Below are 20313 nucleotides of genomic sequence, written 5' to 3' on the forward strand. Positions count from 1 at the left end.
TAATATAGAAGCTAGAGCTGATCTATAATCACACTACACATGGACACAGACCTTTACACTGGAGGAGCTTTAAACCAATTGAAGATTTGCTTCTCTTTATCTTTCTATCTTAACAGCCTCATTTCTCCTCCTCATGTCCGATGTCTGTTTTTGTATTCAGAGGAAAAGTGGAGGCTCAGCTGGTTTTAAATGTCTTTCTTTTTCTAACTTATATTTTCTATGATTTTTCCAAACTGAATCCACATGAACGACTCTGAGGTCGAACACCAGTCGTTCTCCTCTGCTCTGTGAACCGGAGTAAAAAGCCTTTCTTTAATTTTCTTTCTTTCTCTCCTCCCTCCCTGGTAGGAATGTCACATGTGGCAGATGCTCCTCCCCTCTGCTCAGAGATGGGTGAGGGGAAAAGGGGGTGAAGGGCCATGAGGGAGAGATGTGACTGAAGAGTGTGTGGGAGAGGGGGAGGAGGGAGGAGGAGGAGGAGGAGGAGGAAGAGGAGGAGGCAGGGAGGTGTGTAGCTCTGCTGCTGCTGAAAATCTGCTCCAGACAGATGCATTTCCTCAGCTGCAGCGCGGCTGGGAGTCTTCTTTAAAACCTCCAACCCTCGACGTCTTCTTCCTCTTCCATCAGAGAGGAGGAAGCTCTCCAGACCTCCACAGGCTCGTCCCTTTGTTCTCTCCTTTCATGTAGTCTGAAACTTCTTGAAAGGACCTCAAAGTCTGGTGGCCCGGGACAGCTGAAGCTCTGCATCTGCAGGTCAGATGTTGGTGACTGTGAGTCCAAAGTTATTTTTACAGCTAGTTTGAGATTCGAGGATTTTCCTGGAGTTCGTCTGTGTTGTGCTTTCACTGTGAGAAATGAGGGCTGAGGTGCTGGTGGTGTGGGTCAGTCTGACCCTGTGCTGCTGCTGCGCCCTGGTCTCCGCTGGACAAGATGTGAAGGAGGACAAACTCTCCAGAGGCCGGGTCCAGGTGAGACAAACCCGAGGACCGGTCAAACACAGGAGGCAGGAGGACGGAGATGGAGATGTTGTAATGTCAGACGAGCCGGCTGAGGCCGTGGAACCGGAGAAGACGAAGCCAAAGAAAAAGAAAACACCTGAGGAAATTGAGGCAGGTAAGAAAGAGCGCCCGCAAACACACTCATCCAGAAACAGAGTCTGCTGCTCAGACGATGTCCATCCATCACTGAATTCAAGTGTTTTTGTGCATGAATGTGCAAGTGTGAAGAGATTTTTCTTGACCTTCCCTGGACTCTTCAGCTGCAGCTCCGAGCCAAGACGCTGAAGACAGGAAAGGCTGCGATCAATCCCTGAGGCAGGAAAACAACAAAAAAATGTTATCTCATGCTGCTTCCTCTCTGAACTCCTCTCTCGCCTCCAAAACTGCTTCCTTTGTGGTTTGCATTTTTAAAAGTAGAGCTGCAGAGGAGTTTTGGGGTTTTGTTTAGTTGAAAATATCTGAGTTACTCAGAGATGACAGGCCAGAAACTTGCAGTGATTCAGTCGGTGGTCTGACACTTTCTTGGCAGACGCCGGCTCTTACATGACCTGCTTTCTCTGCCAGGAATACAACACCACTGTAAAAAAAAAAAACCTTTAGGAGCTTGTTTTGTCCAAACACAGAGATTCAGAGGATGAGATTTTATCGGGAGGGGGGACGTCTGTAGAAAACAAAAAAGAAAAAAGGAAAGAAAAAACACACAAGTCTGAGCAACAGCAGAAATATTTCCACTACCATTTTTCCATAAGTGAGCAGACAGGATTTACGAGAGGCCCACTCTCAGCAGCATTGATGCACTGATGTTCTCCTGAATGTTAACTTTCCACTGTATGAAGCAAAACCACAAACCAGAGCCTCTCATGTGTGGCTGATCTGAGTTACATAAAACAAAACCCGAGACCCCCAAACAATCCCTCATCTCCTTCGAGCTCTGTTTATCCAGTGGAGGCTTTGCTGAGTCTGCAAAATCTCCTTTTGTCATATTTTTACATTCACACTCACAAGCTTCAGGCTCAAGAGCACTGAAGCAGCAGCAGCTCAGAGTGTGGAGATCACGTGTTGCTCTTTTTCTGCACAGATTCCTGGAGCCTATCGACATAGTGGATGTTGTTATCTGTGGTATTGATTTACTGTTAGTGTGGCCGGATTAACCTGTTAGAGTGTGTGCTTGAATCTCACAGTGAATCTTGATTCTTGAATCTACAGGTGAAAACAAACTAAAATAATTCAGGTGATGAGACTTTGACCCAGGTCTGACAACAAGAGACGCCACAATATTAAAGCTCCTCCAGTGTAAAGGTCTCAAAGGAACTTTGTGATGTCACAACAAAGCAGTCACCAAGCCCCGCCCACCTGGACCCACCATCCAAACCTTGCAGGATTTGGTTTCTCTTTGTTTTTACCTGAAATCTGCTATATTTTTATTGGATCACTCAGAAAACAAGTCAGCCAATCAGAAGAGAGGCTCAGAGCCTCCTCTCTTCTGATTGGCTCACCGACCTGTTGTTACTAGAGCTGCAGAGAGAAGCCTGAGAGAGGAGATGTAAAACTACACTTCAAAATAAAACACAGAAGAAGAAGAAAATATGGAGCTTTAAATAGTAATGTAGTATCTTAGTTCATATTTAAGTTTAACAAAGTCATTTTACAAAGTTTCATTCATTTAGTCTAAATGACCAAGAACCAATTGACCTGCAGTGAACCTGGGACCTTTAGTCCGTTTGGGGCCCCAGGGGCGAGGCTCTGTCCAGCTGTGACTGTGCCTTACCACCACATGTAATATGTAATTTGGCACTAAAACTATTTGCCATAAAACCATAATTGTGTCTGAGAAAACAAAACAGGAAAAGCTCTGAGGTCGGATCCTGGATAAAAAAAATTCAAAAGATTTCTTTCACTCTCATTTAAACTTCTGTGTACAAACAGGAGTGCCAAGAACAGGTGATTGACATCCATTACTCACCCGGTGCACCCTGGGTGAGTAATGGATCGTCTGTGAGGGAGCGTTGTGTTTAAGGACCGGTGAAACATCAGGAAAACAAGCAGCTCTCTGTGTCTGCGTTGGAGTCTGATGATGGTTGTAAAACAAGGTCAGGATTAAAAACTCCAAACCCTGAAGCTCTTTGAACATTTCTTCTCTGTAATGCTCCACATCGTTCAACCTGAAACCTCCTGTTTCATGCACTTTCATGTTTATCAGCGGTTTCTCATCAGACACTAAAACAGGGTGTAACACAACACCTCTGCATGTCTGGAAACAGTTTGAGTCTGGAGGTCCGGAGGTCGCCCCCGTCCCTCCGCTTGTTTGTCTCTGACCTTCACATGATGAAAACTAAAGGCTGAGTTTCAACATGCTGTGAAAATCACGTTGTTACCAGGGTCTCCTGAAAGAACATTTTGACTTAACTGAACTGTTTGTTCAATCGTTGTTTATTTGTTGGGTTATATTGGCAAGAGCTGTTTCTGAAACGGGATTTGTTTTCAATAATAAATCAGTTTTGAGTTTGATCCCTGATTAGAGCCCAACAGATAAACCATCCAGATCAATACATCAGCGTATAAACAAACAAAACATCATTTGTCGACCAGAGGGCAGTGACGAGATGATTTTTTATATAAAACTATAAAACACACTAGAAAATCAAACACCAGAGATTTTTACAAAAATGTTTGTGTGTTTACAATAAAAAAAAAACTGCTGCCATATTTCTCCATGTTTCTGAGCAACTTCATTTGATTAGTGAACAATCAGTTTTGATTTTAACTTACAAGTTAAAGACTTAAACTCCTGATCCAGGGAAGTGTAATCTGATTTGCTTTCTTTCCCAGAATGCACTGAGAACCTGTTTATCACTCTATAATATCTGTGTTTCGTACAGAGCTGGAGTCAGGGTGTTGTTAGCCTAGCTTAGCATAAAGACTGAAAGCAGGGGGGAACAGCTAGCCACGTCGTTTAATCTTTGACACCAACATGTGGTTTATTTTCTGTTTCATGCTGGAACTATTTCTTGACAAACAACGCCTGGGTGCAGTGACAGCATCATGGGGGGGTTGTTGTGAGGTCGCCAGGTTAGAAAAGAGAAGATGAACCTTTATTGATCCCTCATAGAGCAAATTCAAATTTGACAGATAAGCACAAAAGAAAAGCAGCACAAGGGGAAAATGTTGTAAGAAATAAAATCAGAATAGAAACAGAATCTAAAATAAATAAGATATAATAGAAATGCTTCATACAATAATGCACAGGTGAGTCGGCAGGTGGTTCCAACAAGTAACTCCCCCTAACATCATTAATTTAGTATTTTTTAAACTTTGGACGCAACCATGTTTCCGGTCTTTATGCTAAGCTAAGCTAACGATGTCCTGGTTCCAGCTCTGTGCTTGACACAGAAAGATAAAAAAAGAAGCTTCACTAACTCTTGGCCTTTCTCCGTCATTATATAACGACTCTGTCATGTAGAGTGTTGTTAAAGCAGCAGCAGGCTCCGGAGGTCGTTAGTCTCTGGCACAGCGCTTCACTCTGACTCTTTTCATGGTCTCAGACCAAAACAAACCAATGAGGCGACTGAATCCTCCTTCAGGACCAGGTCCTGCTCCACAACAGAGTCCGTCTGTCTGAGCTCCAGCTTTAACTTGTTGCTGTAAATAATCTGTGCAGACAAACTAAACACAAGACTATAAAGAAAGACTGAAGGGAAACATTTGGCAATAAAAGTTCATATAACTCAGTAATAAAATGTTTAAAGAAGCTGCAGCTGCTTTAAGTGCTGTTCTCTCTTTCATACATCTACATACTGTAACTCAGTGTTTTCCTCTTGTAACTCTTGCATCTGAAGCCAGAGCAAAAAAAGCGGCGGAGAAGGAAGCCAAGGCGAAGAAGCAGAAAGCTCCTAAACCCACCAAAAAGCCAAAACCCCCGAAACCCACCAAGAAACCCAAAGCACCAAAACCCACCAAGAAGCCAAAGGCGCCAAAACCCACCAAGAAAACAAAGGCAACGACCACGACGCAGCCACACACCAAGCGTCCGTCTCTGGAGGAGGAGGAGGAGAAACTGCTGATGGAGCTGGGCTGGGACACATGTACGTTCACTGTGATTCATGCTTTTACAAAGACGTGTTTTCTTCATAGAGATGAACCTTTAAGGTCCTTGTTATTAATGCAAATTGTGGATATCACACAACCTCTCTCTGTCCGTCTCGGTCCGACAGGATTACAGCCTTTAACTCCTTCTCTTTATCTTTACAGTGATCCGACCTGTGACCCCAAAGGGGCCTGGAGGGGAAGAGCCTGTTGAGCCAGGCCTGGGTAAGACTGTCACGGGTCACTGAGCTGGTTTTAGTGCTTTCTCACACAATAAAGTTTCAGTCATAAATACTAGAAGAAGAAAAAAACAGAATCCTGAGAATGTTTCCAAGAATAAAACAAATATTCCTGTAGAGACATTAGATAAAATTTAAAATAATGTTTGATTATTTAGACATTATTTTTTAGATATTAACAGATTTGTACAAAATCTATGAAATATAAGAAACAAAATCACTAACTTTTAAAGCAGCACGTTATTTTTGTAAGAAATTATAAATTTATAAGCAATAAAACAGCCTTACTGAACTCAGTACGCTCAGTCTCACTTGGTCTGGTCACAGACGGTAAATGAAGATGGACGTCGCCTCCGTCACGTCACCCACAGGTTTCTGAAGAGCTCAGAGTTAGCTGCTTCACCGTCACCATCTTGGCAGTGTCTGACTCCCCCTAACTCCCAGCTAATCCAAGAATGGGCAAAGAGGAGGAGCTGAGACTTTGTAGCAAACATAGGTTTACCCACCTGTCACTCAAAGAGGCCACGCCCTCAATCCTCCATAACTTTAGTCCTTAATAAAATGTAAACAGGTGAGTTATATAAACAGGTGTCATGAAGGAGGAAGTGTTTTGTACCAGGCTGTAAACATGTTGATTTCTGCTGTAAAGTTGGACATTTTAACATGGGAGTCTATGGGGACTGACTCACTGTTAGAGCCAGACTCTAGTGGCCATTAGAGGAACTGCAGCTTCTGGTTCGATGCTTGACCAGTATCTTATGATGGCTAATGTTAGCTAATGTTCCCAAGTCACAGCTACAGTTTCCCTCAGGTCTACAGTATCTTAGGGACTTTCAGTTTTATGGACTACAACTTTACTGCTCTGGTTCACTCTCTACACTCTCACACCATCGTTTTCAGACGCAGCAGCAGCAGCTGTTTTCAGAGAAACATCTGTAAAAAAATAAATAAATTTGAATAAATAAATCATTTGTATAGTGGTGCAGATTTTTGCCATAAAACCAATATATGATCGTTACACTGCAAATTATTTGTCATGTAGATTTTAAAATACATAAAAACATGTGCTGTTCTTTTCACAGATCGTGGACGCCCTGATAGGAAACAAGCCACAACTCCTGAGGTCATCATGTACATACCAGGTACACATCTGTCACACATCTGTCACACAAGGCTGAGTTTGTGACAGTGTCTTTAATTTTCAATTGGAAAAGATAAAAGTTGGAGTTATAATGATGAACATAAAGAATTGTGCCTAAAACACATTAGAGAAACTGATTAGTGAAATGATACTAATGAAACCACTGAATCTCCTTTTAGTCCTTTCTTAAAACTTAATTTCATCAGGAAGCACTTCCTGGTTTTGTAGTTTTGTATCTTTCAGTCACTGTTGTGCGTTTTCTTCTGTTTCAGAGGAAACCACCACGGTTCCATACGTTGGTCCCTGGTACGAAGAGTACGATTACGCCGACTGTACGTCCGCCTCTGCGACTGCTGCTCCCCGAGTCCGTTTACATGTGGCATTCATCCATCACTGACCTGTGTGTGTGTGTGTGTGTGTGTGTGTGTGTGTGTGTGTGTGTGTGTGTGTGTGTGTGTGTGTGTGTTTCTCCCTCCACAGTGGCCGCAAAGAAACAGGAGGAAGAGGAGGAGAGAGCTCGGAAGGAGAAGGCGGAAAAAGGTATTTTTCTTTTCCTTTTGTTTTTGTAAATCACAGACACGTCTGCTCTGGTGATCTGATATTTTTCTTACCGTTATCAAACCTCATGAAACGACCAAAACCAACAGTGAATGTGTGTGACTCCAAAGATAAGAGCCACACAAACCTAATGATGTCTAATCACACACACACACATCATCTCGCTGCTAAACATGCTCACCAGAGAACCAAATCTGTATCGGTCCGCCGCTGAAAATAGTCCCCAACAAATGCACCTTTTCCTCCTCTTGGACTAATGTTTGTTAAAAACTACACATACCAGCTGTTTTAGGAAATCACTGATGTTTCTTCAGCGTTACCAGCATCATGGCTCAGATGTGACAGATTTTTAAAAGTGCTCTATAAATAAAGATAATTATTATTTTTACTAGGAATAATCACGCTCTGTTAAATGAACCGACTCTAAAATAAAAAATAAAAATAATAAAAAGCTACTTTCAAGTAACTGTCAGACATTTAGCAGAGGATGTTCGATTGCTCTTTTGTACATTTCCTTCACTTTCTCTTTTATTGTGTGGTATACAGTATTCTCATGTGAACATTTTATTTTTGGCCCTAATCCTCTTCCGTACAGACGACCGTGTCGCTCCACAACACAACATCTCTTTACTGGATTGTCATGGCGTCAGGTTCAGACGTTCAGGATGAATTACAGCAACTTTGGTGCCTCTGGTCTTTTCATGGGTTTGGTTTATAATAAGGAAAATGTAGAAAAAACACAGACTTTTCCCCTTTATCCTTTAATTCTGCAGTGGGTCGTTATTAATGAGAATGATGGAGAGAATAAAAAAGGGAAAGAGGAGATAAGAGGAGATTAGAGGTTGGAGGAGGGAGGGTGGACAGACCAAATCCAAACTGTACTTTCTGAGTGAGCGACCTTGAAAGTGACTGAACTGACCCACATTTCAGGCAGGAAACACACGAGGAATGTGTGAGCGTAAGTGACGGTGCACTGCACGAGCTCATATGGAAATATTTTGTGTGGTGGTGGTGGTGGTGGTTGGCTGGAGAGCAAGGTCCATGTGAAAACATGATGTGAGACATACTGTTTTCTCATCACGCGCTGAAAGCCGAGCGGCTGAGGAAGAAGTGGGAGGAGGAGGAGGAGGAGAGGCTGAAGCAGATCACGGTTCCTGCTGAACCTAAAAGTAAGACAGTTACTGGACCTCAAATTTTAAGTTTCTCACTTTTTTTTTTTTAAAAAACCTAAAAATGAAATGCAGAAAGGTTAGGGCTCTGACAGAGTTTTAAATCAGACCTTGTGCACGTGTCTCAGAGTGTCCTCCTCTGGGTTTGGAGTCTCACCGGGTGGAGGACGACCAGCTGCTGGCCTCCTCCCAGTCTCACCATGGCTTCGCGGCTCAGAGGGGACGCCTCAACATGCAGGTACAAAAATAAATAAATAAATAACACACACACACACAGCTCATCTCGGTCCGGGGTTAGTGAGGAAGACCATGGGTTTTGGGCTTGAAAGCTCACGGGCGTCTGCGGTGGTTCTGCAGGGATCTGAGAACGAGGAGGATCTGTACGGCGGCGCGTGGTGCGCCGAGCCGGAGGAGACCAGCCACTGGTTTGAGGTGGATGCCCGTCGAGAGGTGGAGTTCACCGGGGTCATCACTCAGGGAAGAAACTCAGAGCAGCTGTGAGTCCTTTCTAAAACTCCCTCTCCCAGAATGCATCAGTGTTGCTGCCATTAGTTTATAGTCGAACATTCATGCTCCTCAGAGGATCGATCATGGCGACTTTTTCTTCGACATTAACAGTTTTTGTTTTTGGTGAAACGTCTCCAGAACAGTCGGATGGATCATCGCGACAAACAACTAAAACATTCACATGTGCAAGAAAAACCAACAAAACAAAACTTTGTAAAGTTGAGGTGATAATTCTACCTACACACAGTTATCTGAACCAGTTTTGATAAAGTAATATTGATTAGTGCAGCTTTTTATTTTCCTGCTGGGATGAGCTTCAGTAAACGTCGGTGCAAACACGGACTCATTCATCTCATCTTCTCCCCAGTGAGGACTTCGTGTCCTCTTACTTCGTGGCGTTCAGTAACGACAGCCGGGACTGGACCGTGCTCCACGACGGCTACGCCGAGTGGGTGAGTGCAAGTTAAAACAACACAGATAAAAAATAATATCCGCTGTCCGAGTCATGACGGCTGCACATTTCTTCTTCCTCCATTCCTCTCCGGCAGCTGTTCTACGGGAACGTGGATAAGGACACGCCGGTGATGAGTCAGTTCACTTCGCCCGTGGTGGCTCGTTACATCCGCATCCTGCCCCAGAGCTGGAACGGCAGCCTGTGTCTCCGAGCCGAGGTCCTGGCCTGTCAACTCCCCAGTCAGTATCACGGAGAACCTCGACATCTTAAATATCTTTAAGACTAAAACTTGTTCTTTGTGCTTCAGCTCAGAGCAGCTTTGGTGTTTCACGGGTGTTTTGAAGGTTTAATGATCATGACTCAGAGCTGGAAGAAAAAAAAAACACAACTCAGGCCAAACTTTGAGTTGGTTTCACCCCACAACGACGATATACAATAGTGTGTTTCACAACCTGAACCTCATAACCTCGGTGTTAAACACTGTGTTACATAACAGTGGATGGAAACTGCTAAGTGTTTCCACCGTTTCCCACAGAGAGCAGCAGAAACACACACACACACACACACACACACACACACACACACACACACACACACAGCATTAACACATTCCCGATCAGCGCGTTTCTTCTTTCAGGTAGTTACCGCAGCGAGAACGAGGTGAACCCGTCGGACGACCTGGACTTCAGACACCACAACTACAAGGAGATGAGACAGGTCTGTGCTCCAGGGTTACACAAGCTGATAAAGAGATAAGTCTGCAAACAGCAGCATCACGGCTGCCTTTTTTCTCATCCAGATGATGAAGGTGATAAACGAGGAGTGTCCCAACATCACCAGGATTTACAACATCGGTAAAAGCTCCCAGGGCCTGAAGATGTACGCCATGGAGATCTCCGACAACCCGGGCGAGCACGAGTCAGGTAAGAGGCAGGAAGCTGATGTGATGCTGCTGCTGCTGCTCAACGTTTCCCAATCAGTTCAATTATGACTCGTTAAGACAATTCCTATACACGTATTTGTGATTAGGATTCAAATAAGGTCACAAATTGGTATGCAGCCGATCTTCTGCACATTTTCCATCTATAAAATCAGTCAGTCTAGTCACAGCTGCCGAGTTTTCTTAAAAACCTGATGAAGTTTGTGAAAATTTGGATTTTGTTTTTGTTTCTTTTTACAAAAGAAACCTTGAGATTTCAATAAATTGCCTCTAGAAGGTCCTTAAAATATCTGTACTGTTTCTATTTAACAACTCTCTCTTAAGTGGAACTACTTTAATATTATATATATATATATATAATATAATATCTACACACACATCTTTGTTTCCTTGTACTAACTTAAAACAACTCTTCTGCAGAGTTGTTGAATTCCAGTTCCTAATAATTCCATCTTTAGAGAGCAAGCAGAGTCAAGCTCCAAAAACACTGAATACTACATTTCCCATGATGCAATCCTGTCAACAAAATCAGGGTCATTGTTTTCATGCATAAAATAGTCGGAGTGCCCCTTTAATCCTCCAAACAAATAAGTATTTATTGAATAAATTCACCTGTGTTGCTGCTGATGATGCGCGTGTTTTTGTTTCGTCATCTCGTCTCCAGGTGAACCGGAATTCCGTTACACAGCCGGTCTCCACGGTAACGAGGCGCTGGGCCGAGAGCTCCTCCTCCTGCTGATGCAGTTCCTGTGCAAAGAGTACAACGACGAAAACCCGAGAGTGCGCCGCCTGGTGGACGGAGTGAGGATACACCTGGTGCCCTCGCTCAACCCCGACGCTTACGAGCTGGCCTATGAGATGGTGCGATGACGTCACAGCACCTGGACATTTAATCACACACCTGTCCTGTAGCATTTTAACCTCAACAGATTAATATGTGTTTTAAGATGCTCTCTAACGTGGGCCCCTTGTTTCTGTCCCTCAGGGCTCAGAGATGGGGAACTGGGCGCTGGGCCACTGGACTGAAGAAGGTTACGACATTTTCCAGAATTTCCCCGACCTCAACAGCATCCTGTGGGGGGCCGAGGACCGAGGCTGGGTCCCCCGTATCGTTCCCAATCATCACATCCCCCTCCCGGAAAACTTCCTCAACGGCTCTGTGAGTTTGTTTCCTGTCGCCGTGGGGCCGGTGTTTCACTTTTAAATCCTAGATTATGTCTTGACCCTCAAACATTCCTCGTCCTTCCACAGCTCGCCATTGAGACGAAGGCCATCATTTCCTGGATGCAGCGAAACCCATTTGTCCTGGGAGCCAATCTGCAAGGAGGAGAGAAACTGGTCGTGTACCCGTTTGACATGCAGCGCCCGCCAATTTCTGTAAGGACATGAAACTATTGGAACTGTCATCGATAAACTTATTACATCGCCTTTAATCCTTTATTCCCTCGCTCCTGTGAAGTTGACCGACAGTCGGCGCTGGAGGACGAACGCCGAGATGAACGAGGAGACGTGGGCCCGGATTCAGCGGCAGAACGAGGGCGCTCTGAGGGAGACGCCGGACGACGCCATGTTTCGATGGCTGGCGATGTCTTACGCCCACAGCCACCTGACCATGACCGAGACCCAGCGAGGCTCGTGCCACGGCGATGACGTCACGGCGGGACAGGGCATCATCAACAGAGCCAGCTGGAAGCCGGTGGTGGGCAGTAAGTGTCCACAAGAGGGGAACGTTGGAGGCAAGAGGAGGAAGAAGAGATGAGAGAAATATCCTCCGCCATCTTTGAAATATTCATACAATCATTTATCCCACTTTAGTTCGATTTAACGCAACTTTATTTAAATATACGCACTAACAGACTGACAGTCTCACATTCAGCCATAATGTCCAAACCAGAGAATCTCTCCTCACCTGAACAGTACATGACAGTAAATGACAAAGTAAAAGCGCATATAGCAGCAGCAAAGCTTTATTTCAAGCTATTGTGAGCTTTAATTCTGAAAAGTACTGACAGGAAGTTCCAAAGGTTCTGTTGACAGACCTCTGAAATGTGTGATATGAAAAAAATGTAGTCGGCTAACACCAGGTTCAGCAAATCAGTCAAACGCACAGTAATTCCAGTTACACATTTTTATCAATTAATTTCTTAAATGATCCTTTGATTAATGGATTAATCCTACAGGTATGAACGACTTCAGCTACCTGCACACCAACTGCTTCGAGCTCTCCATCTTCTTGGGCTGCGACAAGTTTCCCCATGAGAGCGAGCTGCCTCTGGAGTGGGAGAACAACCGCGAGTCTCTGCTGTCCTTCATCGAGCAGGTGAGAACTGCAGACCAGCAGGAGCCGGTCTCTTAAGGTGGATTTAACGTTCAGCTGGCCACTGAGCTTTTTTTTTTTTTTTTTACATCCACCTTAAACATGCTGTTCACACGTAAAGTTCTGCAAACAGTGGCTTTAAAGTTTTGTCTGTATCTGATCTGGGATTTAAGGTGGAATGTGCTGTTTTCCTGCGCAGGTAAATCGAGGGATAAAAGGTGTAGTGAGAGACGTGGAGGGCAACCCTCTGCCCAACGCCACCGTCACTGTGGAGGGAATACGACATGATGTCAGAACTGGTACGTTGGGGCTCAATGACCAAGATGCTTTGCAGGATATTAATAATTCAGTTTTTGCTTGTAAAAGGAAATCCAGATCCTGACCAGTGAACGTCCCACACTTGTAGCTGTAGGTGGCGATTACTGGCGGCTGCTGAATCCTGGAGAGTACCGTGTGAGCGCCAAAGCTGACGGCTACACCCCTCAGACCAGACTGTGCTTGGTGGGCTACGACTCCGGAGCCACTCCCTGCAGCTTCACCTTGGCCAAGTCCAACTGGGACCGCATCAAACAGATCATGGCGCTGAACGGCAAGAGGCCCATTCGACTGGTCACCAAACCCAACGTGGTGAAGACGACGGCGGCCAGCTCCGTGAGAGTCGGCAGCACCGCCGCGGGGACGGACGCTCACGCCAACGCTCAGAACGCAGAGCGACACAGGCGGCTCCGGCTCATGCGACTACGCAGGCTGCGTCAGCAGAGATTAAGAGCCGGTCTCGGCACCACTGCTACAACAACCACAACCACAACTACCACAACAACAACAACAACAACAACAACACCGCCACCTGAAACTGAAAGAACAACCTCCTGGTACGACTCCTGGTTTCCTGTGGACAGCTGGTCGACCGAGAACCCGTTCGACAGCGTCATCTTTGACTCAGGGCCCACACAGGACTATCCTTTTGAATACACCATCGATTGATCCGCTCACATGTATGTGTAACACAGACCGTACTAACCACTTCGTGACGCTGCAACATCACAGCTTTAAAAACACAAAACACACCGACTGGTAATTATCTAGTTTTCACCTGTGGGTTTCTACCTGAGCGGACAGGAACCTGATCTGAGTTCATGTGGAAAACTCTCGATAGAGAAGCGACCTGGGATAGAAAGCCTCTGCTGAGCAGAGACTGTAGAGTTTAATCTGGTTTCTGTTCAGAAAAACAAAACACAGCACGTCACAGTACAAACAGGTACTTTTCTATAAGAAGTCTATGTTTATGTGTCTTTCATAGCTTGACAGTGTGATTGCTGGCCTCAGTTAAACTGATTTAATGTACTGCTGAACGCATTTGATTAAAATGGTTATTTTCTAAAACATCGTCGTCCGTCTATTATTCTGTTCGATTAAATCATTTATATAATCTGAAAAATCAAAAAACCAAAACAGTCTGAGTGTCGAGTGATTGTTCTAATCAATGAGAGCGACGCCTTTCACATTAAATGCAGCTATTTGATCCATTGTTCATCCAAGAATATTGATCAGCTTTATCTGGGCGGATCAATCGCTCTTTAGATAAGATGAAAAATATGTCACTGACTTTCTAACTGCAACCGTGAAGCTGTTGTTTCACGTTTTAAAACACATATTCAAATAATGTTAAAGGTCTCCTCCAGTGTAAAGGTCTGTGTCCATGTGTAGTGTGATTATAGATCAGCTCTAGCTTCTATATTAATACTGTGAAAGTATCAAAGCCTCAGTCCACAGAGAAATGCACACAGCCTGTATTCAGAAACTGAGCCTTAAAACCAGCCGTCAGGACTTCTGGAACTTTGTGATGTCACAACAAAGCAGTCACCAAGCCCCGCCCACCTGGACCCACCATCCAAACCTTTACAGGATTTGGTTTCTCTGAGTGTTTTTACCTGAAATCTGCTATATTTTTATTGGATCACTCAGAAAACAGTCAGCCAATCAGAAGACAGGCTCAGAGCCTGATTATGATGATCTAATAGAACTCTGATAGAAACACTCAGTGTTTTAGGAGAAATCATTTTATTTTAATAAACAATGTTTCAAGAATAGAAGCTTTAGAAAAGAGATAATGTGGATACTGTCTCATGTCATCAGGTTCAAACTGATTCTTCTGTCAAGTCAGCGTACGTCCATTTCGTCCGTGGCCCGTTAACCCTCCGAACCGAGTCCGTACAGTTTGTATTTGTCTCACCTGTGCCGACATGGAGACCAAACGTCCTCCCGGTCAGTGTCTCTGCACAGTTTTAACATCCAGGACTGAGGCGCGGTCATGTGACGTGAACTGCAGCTGCAGCTATGAGCGGCCTGCTTTACCCTTCCTGCTCCTCCCGCCGGTGTATCTGAAACTCTTCAGTGGGTTCTTCCCCTGGATGTTCTTCTGCACAGAGACAATAAATCACTGTAACCACGAGCTTTTCCCTTTTAATACTCAGTTTTTCTTCCTAAAAACATGAACACACCTGAGTTTGACGGATGATAGTTGGAAAAAGGGCTGAAACTAACTTCTATTTCCATCAACAATGAATCTACTAATTATTTAATTAAACATCTGGTCTATCTAAAGTTAAAAACCTCATCTTCAACACCACACACGAGGACAGAGGAACATCTGGACCTCCTCAGCTGACCACAGCCTGGTTTTGTGACGCGGGTCTCACCTTGAAACTGCTCTTGACGACTCCCTCAGGTTTCGACTTTTCCTTCCTCTTCCTCCTCCTCCTGCTGGACAGCGGATCCACCACGCCCTTCAGCGTCTCAGGAACTGGAGGCAAAGATCATCGTTACCGATGGCGGACATCTTTGTAGCCATACTATAGTGTGTGTGTGTGTGTGTGTGTGTGTGTGTGTGTGTCTTACTCAGGTACTCAGGGATGTTCTTCAGGTGGGGTTTGACCACAGCAGGGTGGAGGTCTTTGTCGTGTCTGAGCAGCTGCAGGTCTCTGGGGTTATCCTCGAAATACGTCTGCGAGCAGAAACATCCACACGTCCACGTCCGCTCGTATATTCATGCATCAGAACACTTATGTTGAGATGAGTGACCTTCTCTCACCTTGAGTTTCTCTGAGTTGAGCAGCTCCTGTTTGATCTCTTTCAGTCTGGCCTCCCTCACCGCCTGCTTCGTCACCGAGCGCATGGCGTCCTGCCGACAAACACAGTCAGCGCTCATCACCCAAAACTATTAAACTACTAAAATGAAACTGTGAGTCAGAGTGGAAAATGTCTCCAAACTTTTGGCTGGTTCTGTACATATAAGATTAATACTGATAATGTGTTGAGTCTAATGAGGAGATGTGGTGCAGATACTCACCCTGCACCTGTACCTGAAGCCTTCGATCTCTTCCATCTTAAACTCGTAAGGTTTCAGAACAGATTCACCGTTTTCTAAAAGCCAATATAAACACCATCCAATCAATGACACGTTCAAACACGATCAAATTATTTGGTTGTGGTACAAGAGCTTTAGAAACAACAAGGCTAGCTGTTTCCCTTCGTTTCCAGTCTTTATGCTAAGCTAGGCTAACTAGCTTCGTATTTATGTTAATAAAATGATTCAAATGTCTCCAAAATAAAAATAAAAACGTCTTGGTCACCTCCTGTCAGCGCCTCCTCCACCTCCGACAGCAGACCCAGCTCCGTGTGGGAGATGAAGGACAGAGCCGTGCCCGAGTTGTCTGCTCTCGCCGTCCTACAGAGTCGAACACAGAGAAACTCTCGGGGGTTAATTACGTCACACGGATGCGCAATGTGTGATGCTGAAGTGCGACTGAACGGAGACTCCACCTACCTCCCGACCCGATGGATGTAGGACTCCACGGTGGCGGGGAAATCAAAGTTGATGACGTTGGCGACATTTTGGAAATCAACGCCTCTGGAGACGCCGTACTCTTTGTCCTTGGACCTTTAAATACATCAGTTGCACATTAATCAACATGTGACCGAAGTTAGAAGAGTATCTTTGTGACATCACACAGCGTGGCAGCGTTGACTCACTTTCCTCCTTTCTCCGCGCTCTTCTTCTTCTTCCCTTTGCCCGCGGCCGCCTGCGGAGCTGCGGTGGGATCGGCCAAACTCTGTTCGTCTGTGGCGATGATGTAGTCGTAAAAGCCCTGGTTAAACTGGGTGATGATGTGACACCTGTAGAAGAAGCGCAAGAAACATGAAGATGAACAGGAAGAAAAGCAGCTGAGACGGTACAGATGACTGCAGGTCAGCGGTTTGTAAAAACTTAAAGGCCCCATAGAGTCTGAATGTCTCTGTCCATGTGCAGTTAGATTATAAAGCAGGTCTCGGTTCTGTATTAATACTGGGAAAGTATCAATCCAGAGAGAAGCCTGAGAGGAGATGTAAAACTTCTTATGGATCAACACTTGAAATAAAACACAGAAGAAGAAGAAAATATGACGCTTTAAATCTCTGTGGAAGATGTTTACTGAGCCTGATGCAAATTACCGTCAGGGACACAAAACGCTTTTCACCCGCTTTTCCCCAGATGCTAAATTTCCTGACATACAGTGACACATCAGGGTGATGGCATCAGTTTCCATTAACCTCTTTTTTGAGAATGCATTAAAATCCAAACTGCACTGGAGAGAGAGAGAGAGAAACTGCAGGCTGTTGGAGACTTCCTGGTGGTTTGTCTCCAGACAGATGAAACTGTCTCCAAGTGTCTGCTGTGAGAAAATCTACTGAGAACAAAATCAAAACACATTCCCCTACGAAACAAAGACTTCAGGAAGGACCGATAGTAGAGTCGTCAAACATTCTGCGCTCCTCTCTCACCTGGAGTGAACCGGCAGCTCGGAGTTGAGGACGCAGGCGGGGATGCCAAACTGTTCCAGGAACAGTTTCAGTCTGTAGCATCTCTCCACTGCTCCCACAAACACCAGCGTCTTCCCCTGAACCAGGCGCAGCTTCAGCAGCGTGTAGATGAGCAGGAACTTGTCCTCTTCCTCGCACTTGATGCTGTACTGCTGCAGCTGGCTGCTGTCCGGGAGCTGAGAGCCCTGAAGCTTCAGGATCACCTGAGAGAACGCACACGACATCAGTGTCCAGCTGAAATGCACACGCCACAAAACACGCTACACACGGGAAATATCACAAAGACTGAGAATGTGAAAGCGGCATTACAGGGTTGTGTAGCAGCAGCTCCTTTAAGGCCTGAACGTCCTCGGTGAGAGTGGCGGACATCAGGAACGACTGGTAGATCTTCGGCAAATGGCTGAGACACAAGAAAACAACAGGCGGATTCAAAAGAAATCAATGAATCAGCAGCAGCTCTGTGGAGCCGCCGAGACTCTGTCAGCGACACGTTCACTGTCTGAATGTTCACATGGAAAATTCTCACTTCTTCAGGCCTCAGAAAATCCTTTGTTCTCATACCCACACTCTGTCACTGAGTCACAAGACAACAAGGTTCATTACCGCTGCTCTAAACTCGCCACCAACTGTTTAAAATCAGATTCAATCTGCGTCTGCGTCTTCTCACCACAACAGGTTCTTCAGATCTGCCTCGAACCCGAAAGAGAAGAGCAGGTCGGCCTCGTCTACCACCAGAGTCTCAAGGGACGAATGCAGGACCAGGTTCTGGGCGTTGAGGTGGGCCAGCACACGGGACGGCGTCCCCACGACCACGTCAGGCTTCTCCATTAAGATCGGTCTGTCCACAGAGACAAAACAAAACATCATGTACAGTTTTAGATACTGAACAGCTTTCATTTAGATTATTATAAATGTAAAATCGACCTACAACATTAACATAGTAGACTGACCTCTGAGCCGACAGATCAGCCTTTCCGGAGATGTCGGCCACCCGGACGTCTCTGGAGCAGAACGCCGTCAACTGTCTCATCATGGTCTGAACCTGCTGACCCAGCTCCTTGGTTGGAACCAGGACCAGAGCTCGCACGTCCTGCTCACGAACGCTCTGAAGACGACGACGACGACAACAAACAGAAAGCAAGTGTTCAAAAGCTCTGAGACGTGTTCTGTGCATCACTTCCACATCCTGTTTCCACAGATCACACACATGATCCAGGCAGCTGAGATACACGACTCACGACGTGATTTTGACATCACTGTGAAGACATGTTTCGAAACAGACACAGTCATCTTGAAGTGTCGGATCACAAACTACACATCTGATCTAAAAACATCTGACGTAGCTCAAGACCTCACCTGCTTGGAGGTCAGGATGCGCTGGATGACGGGTATAGCGTAAGCAGCGGTCTTTCCGGACCCGGTCCGGGCTCGAGCCAGGAGGTCTTTCCCCTCCAGGGCCAGAGGGATGGCCTTCTCCTGGATCAGAGTGGGCTGGGACCAACCCAGATCCGCGACCGCCTAGACCACGACGATAACAGGGAGTTCGTGATTTCACGGCACAACAAACTATTTCTTGTTTGTATCTTTTAACAGCTCTTCCTTTCTAACTAACTATCTGTTTCACAATTTAAAAGATTTTTAACATCAAATTTTCCCAAATCCAAACAAAGATGGCAGCTAGAAGTGACATGATAAACTTTAACGATATTACACATTGATGTTTATTTCCACTATTTTAATTTTTCATGCTTAATAACACGTCCACCATGATTCACCAGGTGCTCTCTCACTCTAAAATAGGAACATGTATGCCCACATGAAATTGATCACAGTGTCTTTTGTACCTATAGTGTAGTTTCTCCACAAAAACAGCTGAATGAGCGAATTACATATTGTGCTGATTTTGTTTTTTGTAGAGAAAAGTATTAAATAAAAACCCTTCAAATGTTAATGAGTTTTCCTGTGTTAATGATACTTATTATTTCATCAACTTAAAATATATAAAACAATTAAACAGTGATTGTAGATAGATATCACATATACAGATATCACATATCCCATTACGTGAAATGGCAAAGAGGTCTCAGACAGCTGGACCCTACACTGGCAGGGACAAGCAGCAAATCCTCACATCAGAGGAACTGACACTTTAAAATGACTGAAATAGTTGCTGATTAGTTAATTGTCTGTCGATTAATCGATCATTCATAGCATTTTAAATGTTTCTTCAGCTTGTTTCTCTGCTGTTGAGCCAGTTAAACCAGTTTAATAGTGTTAATGCACAAATTTCTAACATTCAATTCACGCTGTCTAACATGTAGTTTAACCTACAGGCTGGTACGTCTATAAAAATAGAAGTACCTTAGTTCTAACATGTGTGATGGTTTAGCAAACACCAGCCTGCTGACATGTTAGCATAGCCGGGACCAGCTGCTGTGTTTACAGTGTTTACGCCGAGTTTCCTTCACCTCTCTGCGGATTTCACTCTTCAACGTTTCCCCTTCAGTTTATTCAACATTCACTGATCGTGTCGGCGGTTAATTACCTTTAAAAGACGGTCGTCTAAGCCCATTTCATGAAACTGCAGCGTCTCGTCAGCCATCGCTCCACCGCACCACACTCACATGTGCGTCGCATGATTACGACGTCATGCTGCCTTCATGTCCCTCCTCTCAGACTCCGTCTTTTCGTTATCGCCAAATGTTCCTCTCTTTCCCTTCATGATTTCACATACTTTATAAGCATATATATGTTTTCCTTTTTAATTTCTTATCAATTTTAAACATGTCTATCTTATCAAATACTGTATTATCTGTATTACTGTATTATTAGTATATTTTTTGACAGGCTATGGGGTCCTTCTGCAGTTGTTCACGTTGTATAATGGAAAATGCCAGTTTAGGGGGTATTGCTTAATTTCATAGTCCTATTTGTGCTAAATTTACAAAATGAACACTGGAATTAATATAAAATTTTACGATTCATGTATGTAGCTATTCATCAATTTATTAATTTGAATAAGGTTACTTAATCTGTTACTTTAGGTG

The 20313-nt window shown here is 44.6% G+C and overlaps 2 protein-coding genes across 2 annotated transcripts; one reads left to right on the top strand and one right to left on the bottom strand.

The window, feature by feature from the left end:
• Positions 1-562: 562 nt before the first annotated feature.
• On the top strand, positions 563-13789 carry LOC111239655 (inactive carboxypeptidase-like protein X2). Its single transcript, XM_022769547.1, has 20 exons — positions 563-1113; positions 4835-5080; positions 5247-5306; positions 6403-6462; positions 6734-6793; positions 6942-7001; positions 8111-8188; positions 8317-8426; positions 8546-8685; positions 9063-9147; positions 9244-9388; positions 9787-9866; positions 9949-10072; positions 10754-10950; positions 11075-11248; positions 11341-11466; positions 11549-11795; positions 12270-12409; positions 12606-12705; positions 12813-13789. The coding sequence occupies exons 1-20, from the start codon at positions 855-857 to the stop codon at positions 13388-13390; spliced, it is 3069 nt and encodes a 1022-aa protein (XP_022625268.1). The 5' UTR covers positions 563-854; the 3' UTR covers positions 13391-13789.
• A 676-nt stretch (positions 13790-14465) lies between these two features.
• On the bottom strand, positions 14466-19896 carry ddx56 (DEAD-box helicase 56). Its single transcript, XM_022769548.1, has 14 exons — positions 19812-19896; positions 18623-18784; positions 18217-18371; positions 17934-18104; positions 17576-17666; positions 17228-17469; positions 16439-16582; positions 16233-16346; positions 16039-16133; positions 15756-15829; positions 15498-15587; positions 15305-15410; positions 15106-15209; positions 14466-14825 (listed from the first exon to the last, which is right to left on the bottom strand). The coding sequence occupies exons 1-14, from the start codon at positions 19866-19868 to the stop codon at positions 14742-14744; spliced, it is 1689 nt and encodes a 562-aa protein (XP_022625269.1). The 5' UTR covers positions 19869-19896; the 3' UTR covers positions 14466-14741.
• Positions 19897-20313: the final 417 nt, after the last annotated feature.

This window comes from Seriola dumerili, unplaced genomic scaffold (genome assembly GCF_002260705.1).
Source record: "Seriola dumerili isolate Sdu_G_001 unplaced genomic scaffold, Sdu_1.0 BDQW01003649.1, whole genome shotgun sequence".
In the NCBI taxonomy this organism is placed as follows: domain Eukaryota; kingdom Metazoa; phylum Chordata; class Actinopteri; order Carangiformes; family Carangidae; genus Seriola; species Seriola dumerili.